General features: G+C 37.8%; 1 protein-coding gene across 1 annotated transcript; it reads left to right on the top strand.

The window, feature by feature from the left end:
• The first annotated feature begins 262 nt into the window (after window positions 1-262).
• On the top strand, window positions 263-8,043 carry gvin1l2 (GTPase, very large interferon inducible 1-like 2). The gene is made up of 4 exons (XM_079822972.1): window positions 263-314; window positions 2,183-2,263; window positions 2,448-2,610; window positions 2,776-8,043. The coding sequence occupies exons 3-4, from the start codon at window positions 2,556-2,558 to the stop codon at window positions 7,341-7,343; spliced, it is 4,623 nt and encodes a 1,540-aa protein (XP_079679098.1). The 5' UTR covers window positions 263-314; window positions 2,183-2,263; window positions 2,448-2,555; the 3' UTR covers window positions 7,344-8,043.
• The last annotated feature ends 11,610 nt before the right edge of the window (window positions 8,044-19,653 follow it).

The raw sequence follows: 19,653 nt of genomic DNA, 5'->3' as shown, positions 1-19,653 counted from the left end.
ATGCCATTTGCTTTGATATTTTGTTTGCAATTTTTTTTTTTATTGTAGAAGTGTTTTAAACAATCACACAACACATTGCTTAATGTGTGTAGGAAGGATTATTTTGGTACTTTTTCTGCTACATGGGGGTTGTTTAGATATGGGAGTGTGAATGTGATCAATAACTCTATGTGCGTAATGAACGGGGTGGGGGAAATTCCACAAAAGCAGACCTTATCGCTCTCAGGTCTCATATATAGGAGCTCAATGTTATGGTCATGTCGATGTCAGTTCCAACTAATGACAGCACAGCACGCAACTAATGGAAGTATCAGGTCAGGAGAAATTGCTTTAATTTTGCTTTGTTATGACAGTATATGTTGATTTGTACTTTACATTTGATTTTTCAGGTCACACTTTATATTAGGTGTCCTTAACTATGTACTTACATCAGAAATAATAAGTAAAGTGTAGTTATTGTGTTGTTGTATTGCAAAGCAGTTTATGGGATATGGGTAAAGTTAGAGACAGGTTTGGTGGGTAGGTTTAAGGGTAGATTAAGGGGCAAGGGAAGGGTCAACAACAGTGTAATTATAGATGTAATTACAGAGATTAATTGCAGCTGTAATACATGCAGATATTTTTTTAACTATAAGTACATTGTAAAAACATGTACACTGTAAAATCTCTTTAAAAAATCATGCAAATCGATTGCCTTAAAAAAAACAAGTAAAGTGAAATAGGAATAGTATGTTGTGCTAACTACATAGTTAGTATAGTTTACTTACACAAGAGTTCTAGTAACTAAAATAAAAAAAATACTGTAGAGAGTACTTGATCTTTTACTTTACACTGTCAAAAAGTGACATCCTGAATTTTTTAAGTACAATCAACTTGGATGTTTGTCATTTCAACTTAAATGACATTAAACTGACTTTAAAAAATGAGTTGTATCTTGTATAACTTTTGTATAAATTTTGTATAAAATTGCTTAACTTAGTTTGATGAGTTAAAACAATGTAAAAACATATGTTGCCATAACTTATTGATCATATAATATTTTACAGTGTAGATTGACTTAGCTACCATTGTTTTTATTGTTGTGTTTTGCATGCTGAAGTCTGTGGAATGTTGAAGTCTGTGTGTGACTCAAGCAATATATTGTTACAAATATAGAGGGATTATATCAACCCAATTAAAAGTTTCACAGGTGTTTATGACGTAAGTGTTAGCAATACAATTGTAAACGATCATTTTACGACATAAAGGGAAATATAGCATAGGTTAATTTTAAAAGGTTTTCTTAATTTCTGACTAAATCATTAACTATAGTTAATTATTCAGTCAGAAGCTAGGGCAACCTTTAAAAGCAACCTATAACTTATATTCCTTTGAAACCAAATTACTGATTTCATGTTGCATCGCTGCATCAATAGGAACAGTGTTATAATAATATGAATGTTCCAAGTGCCCAAACAAAGTAAACACTAATCACCATAATGGTGAGTTTTTTTTTTTTTTACTTGACAAAATGGCACTCAAACCAATCAATTAATCTTAACTTGGGTTTCTTAGTAAACAAGGAACAGTATGTGAATAGTACAGATAACTAGATTTTTACAATTGAGTTAAGACATTAAGTAAAGTTAACTAAAAAAGTGTTAGTTAGAATCACTGTTGGATTTTACAGTGCATTGTATCAAATTATTAATTTAAATGTTAGTACAGTTAGTAGTTAAAGACACCTTATATAAAGTGGGACCGGTTTTAATTGAATAGATTATAATTGATGTTGGTATTTGTTGGTATTTTGTGTCAAATGAATTATTCATTTTAGTGACTGCATAATCCTTGTGGAGGAATGCAAAGGCATTGGTTTTAATGAGAAATTAGCTTTCCATCTGTGTGGCGGCTTGTGATAAGTATACTTATGGAAAGCAGGAAAGAAGAAAGATGCGTCTTAAGTAGTTGTTGAGGCATGAATTTGCTGCAAAATACATATAGCATTGAGCGCATTGACAGTTGCATATAAAACGACAAGAAAAAAGCCCAGCTATGTGATTTTTAATACATTACACACTGATATATGCACAGTTAGATAATATAACCAGTCAACAGTGTCAGAAATGAATTAGCCCAGATTTCTATAATTTTGTTTCCCTAAGGCAAAGTGTGAACAATGTTGTTGAATTGTGTTCCTCAGATGGATGCAATTTAGACAAGTTTGGATATAATTTATCCTCCATCAAGGACATGAACATCTAATTTGACCTTTTTAGCACAGGTAAGCACTTAATTAATCTATAATTAGGTCTAGTCTGGATGAACTCTTTAAAATATTAAGATTAATACAAAGGTTAAACATCAGCATTGTTATTTGACTAAATGTAATGTAGAAAATGATACAACTTGCATTGTGTATATATTGTGTAACTGTGTCTGTTTGTTTGTTTGTTTGTTTTTTCCAGTCTCAGAAGCAAAAAGATGGACACTCATTAACAGGATGTCGTTTTTGGCTAGTTGGTCAATGTGATCCTACAAAATATAACTGACAACCAAATAAACACTCTAAAACAATGTCTCTACATCGGAAGATTGTCCCCGATCTGGGGCATCTTACTACTGAGATAGGTGAGGGTTATGCATCAAACTTCAGCATCCCATTAATAAAAAAAATTTTGTCCAAACTTCTTAGAAATTGCTAATATCACATTGCAGGATTATTTAAAAATGTGATATTACTATATAACACTGACACAGTGGATTTTTTTTTCATCCAATATATCTCTTCTTTAGTGTCTGAAATTGACAGGGACAAGCATATTTTACTTCATATGCTGGACCTGCACAGGGAAAAGGTGTCGCCTATGGATCTTACAACAATGCTATATGTAAACACTCCAAGCACTGAAGACGACTTTCCGCAGGACCCAACAGAGCTCTCAAATGCATTTCTCCGGCGGCTCTGGCTATGTAATCCCCAAGCCCGCAGCACTTGCTGCAAGGTACCTGTAGGAGACTACGGTTTGGACATGGATGAGGATTCGCAATGTGCTATCAATCCTTTAGACTTGGTTGCAGTCATTTACATGACAACAAATAGTTTCCTACAGCAAGAGATCACCCACCGAATGTTGCAGTGCAACTTTGCAGTGCCTCTGTATCTTCCACCAGTTTACCCAGAAAAGAAGGGGACCATGCTCCTGTATCCATTTAGAGGTGTTCTAGGTCAGTGGAAGTCACCTTCTGAGGGAACTATCATGAAAAACATGGCTAATTCCAGGATGCCATTTCTCTCTGCAGTGAGGCTAGGTCACTGCGGTGTCTCAAAATCTCGAGTTCTCAACTGTGTTCTTGGGGGTCCACACAAGCTGAATGAGTGCTTTATAAACTGTGGTATGGATGGAGGGCAGCTGCCTCGTGTTCTCTCAGATGGTCTGGTGGAGATTTGTTGGAACCTGCCTTCAGGAGATCACCATGACAACGTCTTTCCTCATCCTGTGCTAGTAGCTAATCTCCGTGGAGATGCAGCCAACTGCGAAAAACAGATGAGTCTGCTGTGTTACACATCTGCAGTCCTCGTAGTGTTCTGCGGAAGTTTTGGGGCAGAGGAACGAGAATTGCTTGCCTCATGGAGGGAGAATACAAGCCACATGATTATAATTGACTGCTCATTGCCAGGAGTGGATGGCCAAGAGAATCCTAATGAGAAAATGAAGCAAAGGTTGATGAAGGATTTAGAAATGCCTGATGGAACAATGCTTAATGGCTGTGAAGGTAATGAAGAAGAAATTGCTGAAAGCTTAAAAGATGTTCTTGGTCGCTTTATTCCATACCTGCACACCGCAAACCTTGTAGGTACGGCTGGCATGGCCAGTGACCTCAACATTATTGTTGATGAAGATGAGATCTGTCGAGTGGCATTCAGGGAAGTTGAAGAAGTCCTCAGTGGAATGGAAGATGGAGTGTCCAGTTATTTGGAGAACCAACTGTCCCTGCAGGGAATGATATGGAAACAGTTGTGTGAGCTGGAGAAGGAGGAGGCACGTAACCAGCAACATGCAACCCAGAGCTTAAGAGGGGAAAAGGAAAATCTTACAAAACAGCTGCTTGATTATAAATTAACAACAGCCATGAGAGCTTTTATTGGAGCTCTCTGTTCATTGGACACAACCAAGCGGGCATTTTTCCTCTCTTGGATGAGGGTGAAACTTGAAGTTATGCAGTTGGATAAACTGTCCCATCTTAGGGGAACAAATTACGAACTGATGCAAGAACCTTGCATTGGACTTGAACATTTCCTTCGAGAAATGGGATTGGTCTACGAACGATACTTCCGCGGTCCAAACAGTGACTTGTATGACATGTTCCGCTTACCATATGTCGGGGCTGAACTACTTTTGTATGGAGTTCCCCTTGAGCTCTTTGATGGGGATGCCTCAGTATTTCCCATGAATTGGGTATACAGTGTTCTTTATGAGGTACACAAGCAGCTGCCAAAGTTCAGTCGCATGAGAGTTTTGACAATCTTAGGTTTCCAGAACTCCAAGAATGCAGAAATCTTATCTGCATTGTTTGGCACCAACTTCCCAAAGCGGGGTAGAAGGGATATCAAAGGGGCGTACATGCTTCTCCTCAGTCTGCCTGACAACTTAAGATTGGAGATGGACTGTGAATTTCTGATGCTGATTAGCACAGAGGGTTTGAACCGCCAAGCAGGAGGAAGTCTTGTGCATGATATTGAAATGGCTACATTTGTCAGTGGACTGAGTGACATTACTCTGGTAGATTTACCAGCTGAGGGTCAGGACGAAACAAAAAGCAACCTTCAGATTGCTGTCAACGTTCTTCTCTGCACACAAAACTTGGAGAGAAAGACTACCTTTCAGGTTACTTCAGAGGGAGGAGGAATGGATGGGAAAATCATGAGTAGTGTAATTGATGTACTTAACACAGGACAGCTCCCAAATGAATCTCAAAAAGAAACACTTCTCACAAATGAAATAGGAGATGTAAGCCATAACCTGTCCAGCTCATTGAACAGCAACTCTGTGACTTCACAAAATGATCAAATCTACAGTGATGCAGTTCTCAGTTTAAAGAAAAGCCTGTTGAAGATGTTCCATGAAAAGGCAACATATGGCCAGCCAACTTGCTTAGGTGCATTAATGGAGTATATGTGCAATCTATGGGAGAAAGTGAAAAATGGAAGTTTTGCCATAAAGTTTGGAGACACAGGTACAGCTGATGCCGTTATTGGCCTCTGCACAAATCTTGCACAGGGAGAGAAGCAGCTCAATGAGCAACTGGATAGCTGGGTTCAAGGGTTGGACAGTCACATAACAGAGTTAAAAGAATCGGCATCACAAAATGGACAGGAAATGAATTCAGATGGCATGCTCGCAATTTTGAAGAATGAAGCAACTACCCAAATCAATACAGAGAGAGACCATATTAAGTCGAGTCTCTGGGACTACCTTAGGCAGGAAAATATTGATATTGCCCTTGTGGAAAATTACAAAGAAAATCTTCTCAAAAGAGCAGACCTCATTCAAGAGCAAATGACATTCGATGTTGTCCAGAAACTTGAGTCTGCTACCATTCGCCATGAATTGACAATAAAGATGAAAGCCTTATTGACATCACTTGAAGCAGCCCTGGAGGTAAGGTTACGTTCACTCTTGAAGACCTGCAAGAACAACGACTCTGTGATTGAGGACAAGGAGCTTGAACGTGAATTTGTTAGTGTTTGGGAAAATATCCCATCCAACTTGAAGGATCCCCCCCTAGAGACACAGGAAATCTTTGCAAGGATGATGGAGCAGCTTAAGAAAAACCTAAGCAATCGTGGAATAAAAAATCAAAACATTAGACTTCAAAATGCAAACCAACTCAATGGCTTTAAAGTGAAGACTAGCCATTTTGCTCTGAGTAGTAAGATGAAGAAAACCGTGAAGTACAATAAGAATGTTGCACAAAGATTCGCCAACAATTTGATAGAAGACTGTGACAAGAGAGTCTCAGAAAAACTTTGGCACAAAGAGTGCTATTCAGACAGCTACATGAGGGAGCTGCTTTCAATAGTGGATAAGGGTCTAGAAGTTTTAAAAAGTGAGTCATTCATGATGAATCCCAAATTTGAAGTGGACATCAAAGAATATATCTGTAGCAAAGCAGTGGAGTCTTTTCAAGAGGTGCAGGAGATTCTCATAAGGGAAAGAGAAACTAAAGAGCGATTTCTAAATGAGTCCAAGGACAGGCACATGCTGAATTTCAAATATCAGTTCCGAAAAAGAGACCAGTGTCAAAAAGCTGCTCAGTCTTTCACCAACCTGTGCCTCAAGCCAACAGCCGAAGACTTCATTTACAGCAGTTTGGAGAGACAGATATTTAATGATATGCTCCAGAACAAAAATGCACGGCTTTATAGTTCACCAAAGAAGTTCCACTATGGTCTACTTAAAGAAATGCTGCTGAAGGACAGCTTTGAGAATTTCCATCTGTATCTTCAGTCCCATGAGAGCTTCAGCCACAAGAGTATTGAGAAATTTATCAGAGCTCACCTGTCAGGTTCTATTATGATCGAAGACCGCAGGGAACAGAGAATGCACCAAATCTTTGATTGGGTGAAGAGGGGCATCAATCAGGCATCAGAATCTAGTAGGGGGGCACAGACCAATGTTAGACTACTACTGGAGAAAGTTTGCATCAACCTGGAGAGTCTGGGAAAAATCACTATGCCAACTCAAATCTTGAAAGAACCTTTGTATGACATAAGTACACATCGTGAGCACTTCTTTGCCGAGCTAAAAGAATCGGTCTCTGCGTTGTCCTCTTCAATTTCTCAGGAATTTATGGAGAATGAGGACGTCATTGAAGTCCCTGATGACCTCCCTAATAAACTTCAGGACATGCTATACGACAGAGTGAAGGGGTGTGATAAGCGCTGTCCTTTCTGCAAAGCTCCGTGTGATTTGGAAGAAAAAGAACATCAAGTGCACGAAGCTGTTGTGCATCGACCTAAAGGTTTAGTGTGTTATACCAATGCCAACTCCACCACTCTGTCCCACAACACCTGCTCTGCAGATATTGCAGGACAAAACCAGTTTCAAAACAGACATACAGGGGGCAAGTCTCTGCCCTTTAAGGAGTATCAGTCCATCTACCCAGACTGGAACATTTACCCAGAGGATCCTAGGAATACCGGGGCTGCAGTCTACTGGAGGTATGTGTTCATGAGGTACAACAGTAGGTTTGCTCAAGAATATAAGTGTGCACCTGCTGGATTGCCTGAAGCATGGGGGAAAATCACTCAGGACGAGGCACTGCAGAGCCTGAGAGAGGCCTTTCACATTACAGAGTGATAATGACCTTCGCCAGCATTATTATATCCATGCCTGGCTTTATGATGATAAAACAGTTTTCTATTATGGAACTTTTCTCAAAATAAAATAAGGTGATATTTCGATTCATCACTTACATGCCAGTTGATGAAAAAATGTATGAACCTTTTCCTGTAATAACGTGCTATGGCCTGACATATTTACTTGATATAGCCTATGTTAAATGTAAAAAGCTAAATATAATTCAGCAATACTCACTATCAGCATAATGTCTTCTGATACTTTATGAATAAAATGTATGCCTTTCTTGATTACAAATGTTGCTCTTATGTTTTACAACTAAAAACTATTTTAAAATATAGTATGTTTTCTCCCCCTCATTCTCAACTGTTTTTCATATTTGTATGGTAGATTTCCCATTTTTATAAATATTAAAGGAAATAAAAATATTAAGGAAATACCAAAAACAGATTTTTAAATGAAAAGCTCTAAAAGGGCCATGTAACAATGAACATGTTTTGTCTGTAAAATGACATGGTTACAAATGGTCCATGTTTTTGTTTTATTATTATTACTTTCATAAAACTTTTAAATGGTCAGTATTTTCTGGCAAGCTTTATTCCTGTTTTTCATCAGCAGTATGTTGAATGCATACAAAATGTATACAAACTGTACAGCAAATCATGATCAATTATGATCAATAAAAAATGTATTTTCCTTGATTTTGCGTGGTAGGTCAATGTGTGGGTTGAGCTCATTAATTGTGACAAGTGTTGATTACTGAGAGACCTTAAAAACCCCTCCATTTGATGCTTTCCACTGTGTAGTGTGGTAGCTGGGATAGTTCTGGTATTGAGAGGACAAAAGGGGGTGAAATGTGTTTATATTATTTAATTGGTATGTAAAAGGAATACTTGTTATGCTGAGACATTGAAACATTAATGCAATCAGTGCTGGCACACCAATTAAGTGTATCCAATCCACCTAACCTGCTTGTCTTTGGGTTGTTCTGGAAACTGGAGAACCTGGAGGAAACCAAGACATATAAGACCTTCTGTTCTGCCAGAACTCAAATCGGGAACCTTCTTGCTGTAAGGGGATGTCAGATGTCATAACTTCAACATTGGAAAGGGGGGAAAAAGGGCATCGACCGGGGGTCTCATTTTTAAAATGTTGTGTAGAAACCGGCTTAAATTTGATTTTACGATCATTTCTCAAATATGCGTAGGCCTTCGTGTATTTCCTAGAATGAACGTATGCACAGTAAAACGTGTGTAGGCTACGCCTTTTTTTAGATGTGAAATCTATAAATCATAAGCTATCTTGAACTTGTGCGCAGCTGGGTACACAAAAATGCGATTAATTTGGCGATTATTTTGATGGTTCTACATTATCTTCAGATTTTCTTGTGATGTGTTAAGAGTGACTGAATCTGCTCGGAAGAACTTCGGAGCCACCCCGATCTCGAATTGTAGGCTAAATATTCAACATGTTGGTATGCTCGCGCTTAGTGAAGTTCCTAAATCGAATTTGGAGAGGAGCGAGGCCATCTAATCTTCCAATCAACAGCCAGAGTATATAAACAGCTGCTTACCTCTCCTCAGTCTCAGCTGTTCCAGAATCCCACCACCTCCCCAAACTCCACCGTTATCTTAGGTACCTTGCCCTACATAATCATATCCTATATATTTAGTCACTGTGGGGGTATATCAGCACTCGAAGCGAAGCTGCTTCATCGGGCTCCTCATCAGTAGACGGCAAGACAAATAAATTTAATCTTAAAATTATATGGGCAAACAAACTTGTTAAACATGTAAATCTTCACAGCGTCTCCATGACTTCACCGAAACATGACTTTCATTCACCATTTGGTGGTCATCATCCAAATCCTTTAGAATTGCGAGCTGCAAGAAAAGCTTAGATTTCCAAAACCCTGCAGTACCCGGACAAGGAAACGTGTGTACATCTGCTCAGACCCTAAAGTGGCCCTTTAAGCACTTTTCCACAGCAAAGACATGTTTTTTTATAAATATTATCGTTGCCGTGGATTTTTAGATCAAACCAAATCGCTTTAGGCTATAGAATTTTACGTCTAGAATTGTATTTACTGACTGATTTTTGGTAAAGTGACCCTCGGAGAATAAATAAATGAATGCATCATTAAAAGTTATGAAATTTCTAAACTTTCACTCTGGCACTTTTTAAAAAAAAAAACATATTTATACCATTTTTTTGGGGAGAAACACCTTTTAATCTCTAAAATGCTTGGCATTGATGGCAAAGATATAGTTTTGGCAATAGACAAGCCTATTGGGGAGAGTGATTCTGTTTTTATTAACAAAACGTGTTCGCGTAAATGCCAAGTAGGAGAGATCGGGGATGGTTGCAACACTTTTTGTTTGAGCATCAGTAACTGTGATTTTTATTTTTATTTTATTTATTTATTTGTATTTGTTCTAGATGTCTCAAATTTGGATACATGGCAGCCACATTTGTCTGCTACGAATATAACTCACTTGGACATGTACTACACAATCACAGATTATGTGAGTTAATGTCAAATAAAATAATTTGATGAAATATACACATACACAATCCAATTTTTGCATAAACATCATTGAAGAAGAAAAAACTGTTTTGAACTACGTGAACAATTTAAACTTGCAAAAAACGTATTGTTGTTGTTTTTTAAAACATAGTGCAAAGCAATTGCTACGCGTTTGTGTGTGCATATATGTGTACTGTATTCCTGTCACATGGTCCAGTCACCAGCCATGTTTCCAAGTTCCACCTATTTTTATGTGAATTTTTGAGATATTGCAAAAAAAACTGATAAAAAAATTATTTAAAAAAACGCTGGATGGAAACATCAAGATGCACACAAAATGTGCACAATTCAATTGAGGCCGATAATTTTTAGCTGGTAAGAAGACATGCACATAAACTATGATGGAAACACATTTACTGAATAAATCCCTTGATACACACACACACACAACAAAAACTCATGTGACTTTGCCTCAACAGATGTGATTGATAACCGACTCATTGGAATCATCATAGGGGTTGGTTGTAACATTTTATGAAACTGTTACAACTATCCCCACCCCTAACAGCCATCACGTAGCTAACAGTATTAGCACGCGGGTTTGAAGTTAGCATAAATTCAAAGCATCAAAATAAACAAGAGAAATAGCTACTTCATGTCATATAAGTTAAATAAGTGTACCTACAATTCAATGATTGCTAGGCAAAACATAATCAGATTAAAAATGTTACTTTCTTACCTGAAAATCTGTTTTTTGGTCATATAATCAATACATTTGTTCAGTCACATGCACTTTCTCATGTGAGCTCAAAAAGAAGATTTTCTGAACTGTCAAACTTATAGTGTTACGTCCCTGGTCTCCCTAATTATTATTTTTAAATATAACCTAATAAATAGCCTACATATATTTACGGAACATGGGCACATGAGATTTTAGGTGTGTTTCAACTTCCAAAACTTTTTGAAAAGATTCTGAAGAGACTTAACTGTTGCACTGAAACTGCATGTTTTTGTTTTGTTTTTGTTTTTCTCCCCAAGTGTCTGGTGTCGTATTATTTTATGTCGATGTGAATTAATATGAGACAGTAAATACTGAGATGCAAGACAATTTTGGGAAGAAAATCCAACACTAAAGTGAAATTGAATTGAAAACCGAACCGAAACGATTAAAACCAGAAAATATTTCATTCAATATTTCTCAGCGATTGAGTAAATTCACCACAAGAGGTCAGAATAATCATGTATTATTCATAGCGCGTTCTCGCGTTCTCATTCCCGCATTCATTTATGTGCCACAAGAATACAAAGACAAAATAAACTTCTTCTTCTTTTTTATTTAAAGATACACAACGTTTGTATGTTGTTTTGCTTGAATTATTCCATGGAACGCCTGCAGTATTTTCAGAATGAGCCGCATTATGACGCCATATTTAAGATTCATTTTTAGAGGTTCGACTGAGTGAAGATATTCAGCAATTTGTGATCGCAATGAATAGGTAAGCAGTAGCATGAGATCGATTGCATCTTAATGGATATCGTTTGATTATTTTAAGCTCATCTACGACATCTGTATAGCCGCACCACCATAATAATATTTCATTAATTATAAGTATGTTGTGCATTGTAAAACATTTTTCTAAGATTAAGTGAACGGAATCTATAGCCTATGCATTATTCATTTTATTTATAAACTAATTTGCACACCATAAAATAGTTTTCTGTGAAAACAAATGTATGTACCTTTACAATTTTTTTTATTTCAAATGACTAAATACATTTTTATCAACTTGTTTCCCAAGCCGAAAAAGCAAGCTGACATTCCCTTCCCTAAACCAGTCACCTCCATTCACCCCTGCCATGCCCTCTAATGCGAGACCTCCATCCAGGCACATGAAGAGGAGGCGAAGATGTGTTTTATTTCCTGACATTGGAAACTCAGTGAATTCTGTGACCAGAGGAAATGTCACTGGAGACCCTTTACCATCCATGCACGACATTCCAGCAGCGCTCAAGCAACATGGAAAGACCAGAGATGTTGCTACCTTTCTCTCTGCCACTGACAGGGCAAGGCTTTTTGGCATCAACAAGTGGTAGAGTCCAGGCTAGCCAGCTTCCACATCTCTCCGTCAAAAAATAAGAAATGCTGTGCAACAAAGGTCTGTGCAAAAGACAAATGCATAAATCAGTGCATTTAAAATAAATGGTGCATGAAATACAGTTTCAGATTTGGTCCATTTTGACTTACTGTGTGTGTATGGGGGACTGTATAATAGACTTGACTTTCTAGTGCGTATACAAAATAAATGTACAACACAACAAAACCATTAAAAATCCATGTTATCCTTCTTCACAGCCTGCCAGCTCCTTTTGAACCACACTTCATAACTCCCCTATATTGTCTCTCTCTCAGCTCTGGTGTGAACATTCAGATGGTAATAGAATTTCAAACATCAAAGGATTGAACCAGTTCCTGCATTTGAACATTTTTATGCTATAAAAGTCAACCAAGTTCTCAAAAATCTAAAAAGGGCACATTCCTCAAAATGCGTTGACTGAGCCTATATGGTTGAATCTCTAAAAAGACAGCCGTTCATAAACATAATGATTGTTTATGTTACAACCAGTTCCCTTTTCATTGCTTGAGACCCCGTGTTTCAACCAGAGGTCTGAAGAGAAGACATAAATTAGAACTTAATAAGAAGGATTTTTCATTACATTTCTTATGATCTAATTTCAAACTTTTAAACTATTTATCTGATAAGTATTACATAATGTTGTAGTGTATTAAGTAGAAAAACCATAAGCTAAAGCCCTCCTCAACCCCCACTTCACATGCTAATTCACATGGTTCTCCATCTGGATCCAGAGATTTCAACAGGTGGCCAATAAAAATCAGTAAGGGAGCTAAATTAACTAGGGTCTTCATGACATACTAATAATTTCCAATCTTCGGTTAAGATTCTGGGAAAAATGTACATTTGTAGATTGATCTGATGTAGGCTGGAGCAGGATTTCTAGGTGCTGTTAATTTCATCTTAAGAGTGCTGTACTGCACTGGAATACTGCACAAGAATACGCCATTCCTTCTTAAGGTTATTGTAATTAAAGTTCTTGTAGCCTATGTCTCAGTTCTGTTTGTTTTTCATCTGGAAGTGGAGCTTCTAGCCGAGCAGCACCTTCAATGTTCTCGCCATGTTATTTATCTCCAGTGTGAGTGGAAATGAATAAACTGAGACATGCTGAACACTAAAAGCATGAAGGGTCAGAGGACGCTTCCCAGATAGCAAAAAATATCTGCACTGCTTCTTTTTGCTGCCGGCCCTGAGCTGTTGGCTATAGGTGCGTCCCGCTGGGGATGAAACCTTTGCCGCTGAATACGTCACACCCATTTCTTGCGACTGCTTCATTTTCTCTGGTGGTTGCTTCCGTCTAATGGACCACGGCCGGCTGGCGGCAAGCCACTTTTGAAGTACAAGGATTTCCATTCTCAAAATCGATCAGCTATTTTGGCTATGTTTGGCATGTTGGGAGTTAGAGTGGAACTGACAGCATTTTAACTACTCTTCACATTTGAAGGGATTATAAAATCATAATAGCCTATATGTGAATTATATCAATAGGTTGTTTTGCTCCAAAGCCATTGGGGTTTATAACAGATTCTTGACTCTTGATTCCATTAAGGTTAGGTTTAGGAAATGACATTTGCATTTTCAATTGAATATTTGCCTGTCGAGTGTGTTTAAATAGTGTGGGTCGATTTGACCCATAATGGATGTAATTATTTATTTTAGCATAATAGGAGGATTAAGAAAGTGTTAAAGCACAAACAGAGAAGTAGGCTACCTCCACCGGTCGAGAGAAGCAGTAACCTACCTAAAAACAGACAGAAGACAAATTGTAAACCAGAAGAAGATACTGTGTGTGAGTTCATATATGTGGCAGATTTACCAACAGTGGCCACTCGTCACACGTTTTCAGTATTTGGGATGGCGCGGTTGTTTGTCCTTTTTACAGGCGCACGCGTAATCACTGAAGAATGCGCTGCCTCATTCTGGAGGTCGGGGAACCTGTTGTCAGGCTTGTTATAATGGTCTGTTCTACTACTGTTTTTACCTCAGTATTTTTATATACACGTACACGTCAAGTTTTGTTTATCACAGATACAAGAGACACAGATCTTATTGCTGCACAGTGAAAATCTTGTGCCCCAGGTTTTTAAAATGTCTTCGTACTCGTTTAAACTAGGTTGCCTGTATTTATTAAAACACTCACACAAGCACTCGTCAACGTCGCAGTCTGTTGTTGTCTACAATACGCACATACTTTGTTGATGATAACATTTATGTACACATACTGTTATGTATGCAAAAAAAAAAGATATGCTCATTTACAGGGTCTTTATCGGAATTATCCACACACACACATTGGATTTATCACAGGTTTTACGACAGATCCTGACACAACCTGGGACACACACACTCCTAGAGCCAATTTGGCATATCCAAGCCACCTATCCTGAATGTCTTTGGATAGTTTCGGGAAAACTAGAGCACCCGGAGGAAACACTTTATTACTTTTTGAAACCCAATCAATTCATAATAGATAAAACACATTGTTATCTTGTTTAATATCCTGTTTCATTAAAAAATATATGTCACAAAGACCTTTGTGACTGACTAGAAAAGGGCTTTGTACTTTTCAAAAAGGTCACCGTCTGAGTCTGGCATTCTGATTCTGGATCATTTCCACTAAATGAGTTTTAACCAAGTTTAACCAGAGCCAATACTATGTCCAGTGAATCTATAACTTTTCCTTTGCTCTTTTTCATCCCTTTATTCGCCCCTCGTCAAAAAAAACAACCGCTCGCATATGACACCACCGTTCACAGTGTGAGAGTGGTCGCTGGGGTCGAACAAGGGTCGGATGACTGAAGAGGTCAAAATCCTCATGACACGAGGGATAAAATTATTAGTGTTGATTATCTTACACTAAAGGCTTTGCCAGCGGCCAAATTCAGAAAGCTAGCTATGCCAAGACATTTACTTAGACAGGCACAACTGCAATTAACCTTTAAAATTCACTCTATTCGCCCTCTTTTTTGGCCATTTTTAGTTCACCCTTCTCAGGGCATCAACAACATGGTAATTCATTGTGTTTTAGCCTCCTGCCAAACCCCAAACACATCCACTCTATGTCAGTTTGACTGTCCAAATTGAAAACACACTCAAGTCTTCAGTTGTCCCTTTAGGGAGATAAAACATTTACCGTGAATGCATGTGAATTAAATGTGTAAATGTCGTCAAACAATGATTGCTGATTATGGAAACTTAACTTCCATGAATTCATTGAAACATCAGTTTTCATTTTAGCGAAATTCAGAGTACATAATCAGTACATTTGTTTCACGCTTAGATTGCATTTGCATACTGTGCACGTAAATCTATCCTGAAATCCACCTCCTTCTAGAGACTTTTATTTTTAGTGTCTTTGTTTGAAAACTCTTGCTGAGAATCACACTAGAGCTCAAAAACATTACAATATGTTGAAAAAAAAAAAGTTTTTTCACACTGAGGTGACTTTTACTAAAGAGGGTTTCAAAAATTGGAAACGTATCAGGCAGGTCTGTGAGAAGCATCAGGCTAGCAATGTGCATGCTTCTGCACTTGTAAAATTACACTCCTACAAACAAAGTCATGCGCACCAAGGCAGCGGTACTGTATTAAGTCAGATGCACAGAGATTCTGTTTCGTTCATTGAACGTAATCGACAGCACATCAAAGTTGTGCTGGATGTTGTCATGCAGTGTGCCAAAATGGAGATTCCCCTGAGTGGGCACCGGGAAACACAGGAAGCGTTAAACAAGGGGAATTTTTTGGAGTTATTCGATATCGAAGTATGATCTAGAAATAAAAAACTTTGACTTGTTGAACTGCCACGAAATTCCACACTCTTGTCCCACCACATTCAGGATGAGCTGCTTGAGGCTGCCGCTTCACTTCTACTCAGGAAGATAAAAACTTAGATGCAAGAACAGGCTTGGCCCACATATTATGCTATCCTTGCAGATGAGTTAGTATGACGCGAGCTAGTTGCTGTCTGTGTTCGATTTATCCATAGTGGGACAATCAAAGAACGAGCGCTAGGCTTTGTCAAAACAGCTGACCTGTCTGCTCAAGGAATATCACAGAGTATCCTTGAAATCCTAGAACCACTTGGTTTGGACCCTTCTCTCTGTGTCCGGTTCTTTTTCGATGGGGCATCGGTCATGTCTGGGCACAGAGGAGGCATTAAGCTATCTTGAAAGAGACATATCCCAAAGCTGCACATATGGAAATGTCCCTATATCCAAGTAGGGATGTCATATACTGTAGGTATGTTTCATTGAAGGCAATATATTATTAGCACATATATACATCCTCACGATACATGAAGATGGTAGGTTTATACCATGTATGAAATACCCATAGAAGAATTATTATATATACATATATTAAAATGATTTATATGATGACTTTTTATATGGTACTGTATGTTAATGCCATATATGTAAACAATATATGTCTAATTTATATATGTAAGTTTATTTAAACAACATATATGCAAACATTCAGTATGCTTGTGTAGGATTTTACATGGATTTATATAGTGGTGTTTGAATCCTGGCATTTCATTCTAGGTTGGTTTTGGTTCAGGCTTCGGACATTAATGCTCCATGTGTTTTTCCCCCCGTTGTGAGCATACAGTATGAGCATTCGCTTGGTCTCGTGTGAGCAAGTAGTTTTGCTTGGGCAGTATACACTCTTTTGTCCATGTGTTGTGTGTGTTTGTTTAGCACACGGCTCGTGCTCATCATCAGCCGTGTACTTTCATGTTTTGTTCTGTGTAGCATGTAACGGTTACCCTGTTACAGAGGTGATTTTTTCATCCTGTCCTCTAGAGGGCAAGAAAGGGAGGAAGTGGTTTTAAGGTTGCGAGTAGCATAGGAGAGGCATGGCAATGGATTATGGGTGAAAATGCCTGAAAATGCCTGGAATCACATTGTGTTTGAGGAGTTAAGTGAATTGTACATTCTAATGCGTTACAATTTTATTCAAATGCACATTTTATGTACCCATAAAAATGTAATTCATAGTGTTTGGAAGTTTGCAGAGAAGCTCACAGAGGACTCTGTTATGGGGCTTGAGTGCGCTGATATCTACTTCTTATCTGTGTTGGATTGTGCCAGTGCCTTATCTAGGATTTAGGATTGTATATCTTCATTGCCTGCTGGGACTTAACAAAGACTGGGACTTCTACAACACTCAGATAAAAGACTTGCATTGCAGAGTGTAGCCCATATCCTTTTCCCTCTATGGCATTTTGGATTGTTTGGTACACCTTCTATATATATTTTTTTTGCAGTTTTTTGTTTATTTGTGTATCACTTTAGTATTTTGGGTTTGAGTTTGATTTACTGTTTATTTGTTTACTTTCAGTGTTGTGATTTGATATTCACAATGCTGTCTTGGATTTCGCCCAGGTGCAAATTATTACTATGTATGTTATCATTCAGTGATTCAATAGATACAATTTATTTTCACTCCCTCATTGAGACTCTTACAGTTATTTTGAACACAAAATATTGGCAAAAGTGAATTCCCCTTTTATGAGGCTTTCTTATTGAATAAAAAAAAAAAACTATGGCGAGCCAGTTACAAGCATGAAGGTTTTTTTTTTGTTTTGATTGTTTATTTTTGAAGTCTTATAAAAGGCCCATTAACCTCTGCATCCTTGAGTCCTTCATCCCTTGCCACACCTGACAATAAGTAAAATTAAAAATATATAATTTGTTTTATACATAAAATCTATACTAAGACTCTATGATATTTGTCACATATATAATTTAAACATATACAATATGTGGAATTGAGTTATATGTCAATATATGGAATTTCTGATAGCTGTGAATATATGTATATATATATATATATATATATATATATATATATATATATATATATATATATATATATATATATATATATATATATATATATATATACATATATTCACAGCTATCAGAAATATATATATATATTTATATATATATATATATATATATATATATATATATATATATATATATATATATATATATATATATATATATATAATATTTTTACATACAGAATACACTCACCTAAAGGATTATTAGGAACACCATACTAATGTTTGACCCCCTTTCGCCTTCAGAACTGCCTTAATTCTACGTGGCATTGATTCAACAAGGTGCTGAAAGCATTCTTTAGAAATGTTGGCCCATATTGATAGGATAGCATCTTGCAGTTGATGGAGATTTGTGGGATGCACATCCAGGGCATGAAGCTCCCGTTCCACCACATCCCAAAGATGCTCTATTGGGTTGAGATCTGGTGACTGTGGGGGCCATTTTAGTACAGTGAACTCATTGTCATGTTCAGGAAACCAATTTGAAATGATTCGAGCTTTGTGACATGGTGCATTATCCTGCTGGAAGTAGCCATCAGAGGATGGGTACATGGTGGTCATAAAGTGATGGACATGGTCAGAAACAATGCTCAGGTAGGCCGTGGCATTTAAACGATGCCCAATTGGCACTAAGGGGCCTAAAGTGTGCCAAGAAAACATCCCCCACACCATTACACCACCACCACCAGCCTGCACAGTGGTAACAAGGCATGATGGATCCATGTTCTCATTCTGTTCACGCCAAATTCTGATCATCTGAATGTCTCAACAGAAATCGAGACTCATCAGACCAGGCAACATTTTTCCAGTCTTCAACTGTCCAATTTTGGTGAGCTCGTGCAAATTGTAGCCTCTTTTTCCTATTTGTAGTGGAGATGAGTGGTACCCGGTGGGGTCTTCTGCTATTGTAGCCCATCCGCCTCAAGGTTGTGCATGTTGTGGCTTCACAAATGCTTTGCTGCATACCTCGGTTGCAACGAGTGGTTATTTCAGTCAAAGTTGCTCTTCTATCAGCTTGAATCAGTCGGCCCATTCACCTCTGACCTCTAGCATCAACAAGGCATTTTCGCCCACAGGACTGCCGCATACTGGATGTTTTTCCCTTTTCACACCATTCTTTGTAAACCCTAGAAATGGTTGTGCGTGAAAATCCCAGTAACTGAGCAGATTGTGAAATACACAGACCGGCCCATCTGGCACCAACAACCATGCCACGCTCAAAATTGCTTAAATCACCTTTCTTTCCCATTCTGACATTCAGTTTGGAGTTCAGGAGATTGTCTTGACCAGGACCACACCCCTAAATGCATTGAAGCAACTGCCATGTGATTGGTTGATTAGATGATTGCATTAATGAGAAATTGAACAGGTGTTCCTAATAATCCTTTAGGTGAGTGTATGTCAAAATATGTATTATACATGCATAAACATATATAATATATGGGATAAATTTATATGTCAATATATGGAATTGTTCCAATTTCTAATAGGTTTCATATATGTTTTTACTTTACTACATATATTACAATTCTGTATGGGTGTGCATGTACACTGTAATTCCCACAGACTGAATTTAGTTTTTTGTACTGCTGCGGAATCATCTGGAAACGGCAGTACTTTTTTCACTGTCATCAATCAAATACACAACTTGGGCCGGCCCAGAGGCACGCTCGGCTTGTGGAGCTTCAGAAGGAAATGCAACCAGAACACCCATGAAAGGAACTGGAAAGGTCATGTGAAACCAGGTGGTGCTCCAAATCAGGATCTGTTCATTAAGTCTTAGATATGCTAGACGTG

This window comes from Gobio gobio (assembly GCF_949357685.1).
Source record: "Gobio gobio genome assembly, chromosome: 8".
NCBI classification, from domain to species: domain Eukaryota; kingdom Metazoa; phylum Chordata; class Actinopteri; order Cypriniformes; family Gobionidae; genus Gobio; species Gobio gobio.
Note: the sequence above shows the minus strand (reverse complement) of the source record. Positions and strands in the feature narration are given on the sequence as shown.

Excerpts from the sequence above, each read along its gene's own strand:
- gvin1l2 (XM_079822972.1), top strand. The coding sequence starts at position 2,556 with ATGTCTCTACATCGGAAGATTGTCCCCGATCTGGGGCATCTTACTACT. Across the intron at positions 2,611-2,775 it reads GCATCTTACTACTGAGATAG|TGTCTGAAATTGACAGGGAC; the intron begins GTGAGGGTTATG and ends TCTCTTCTTTAG.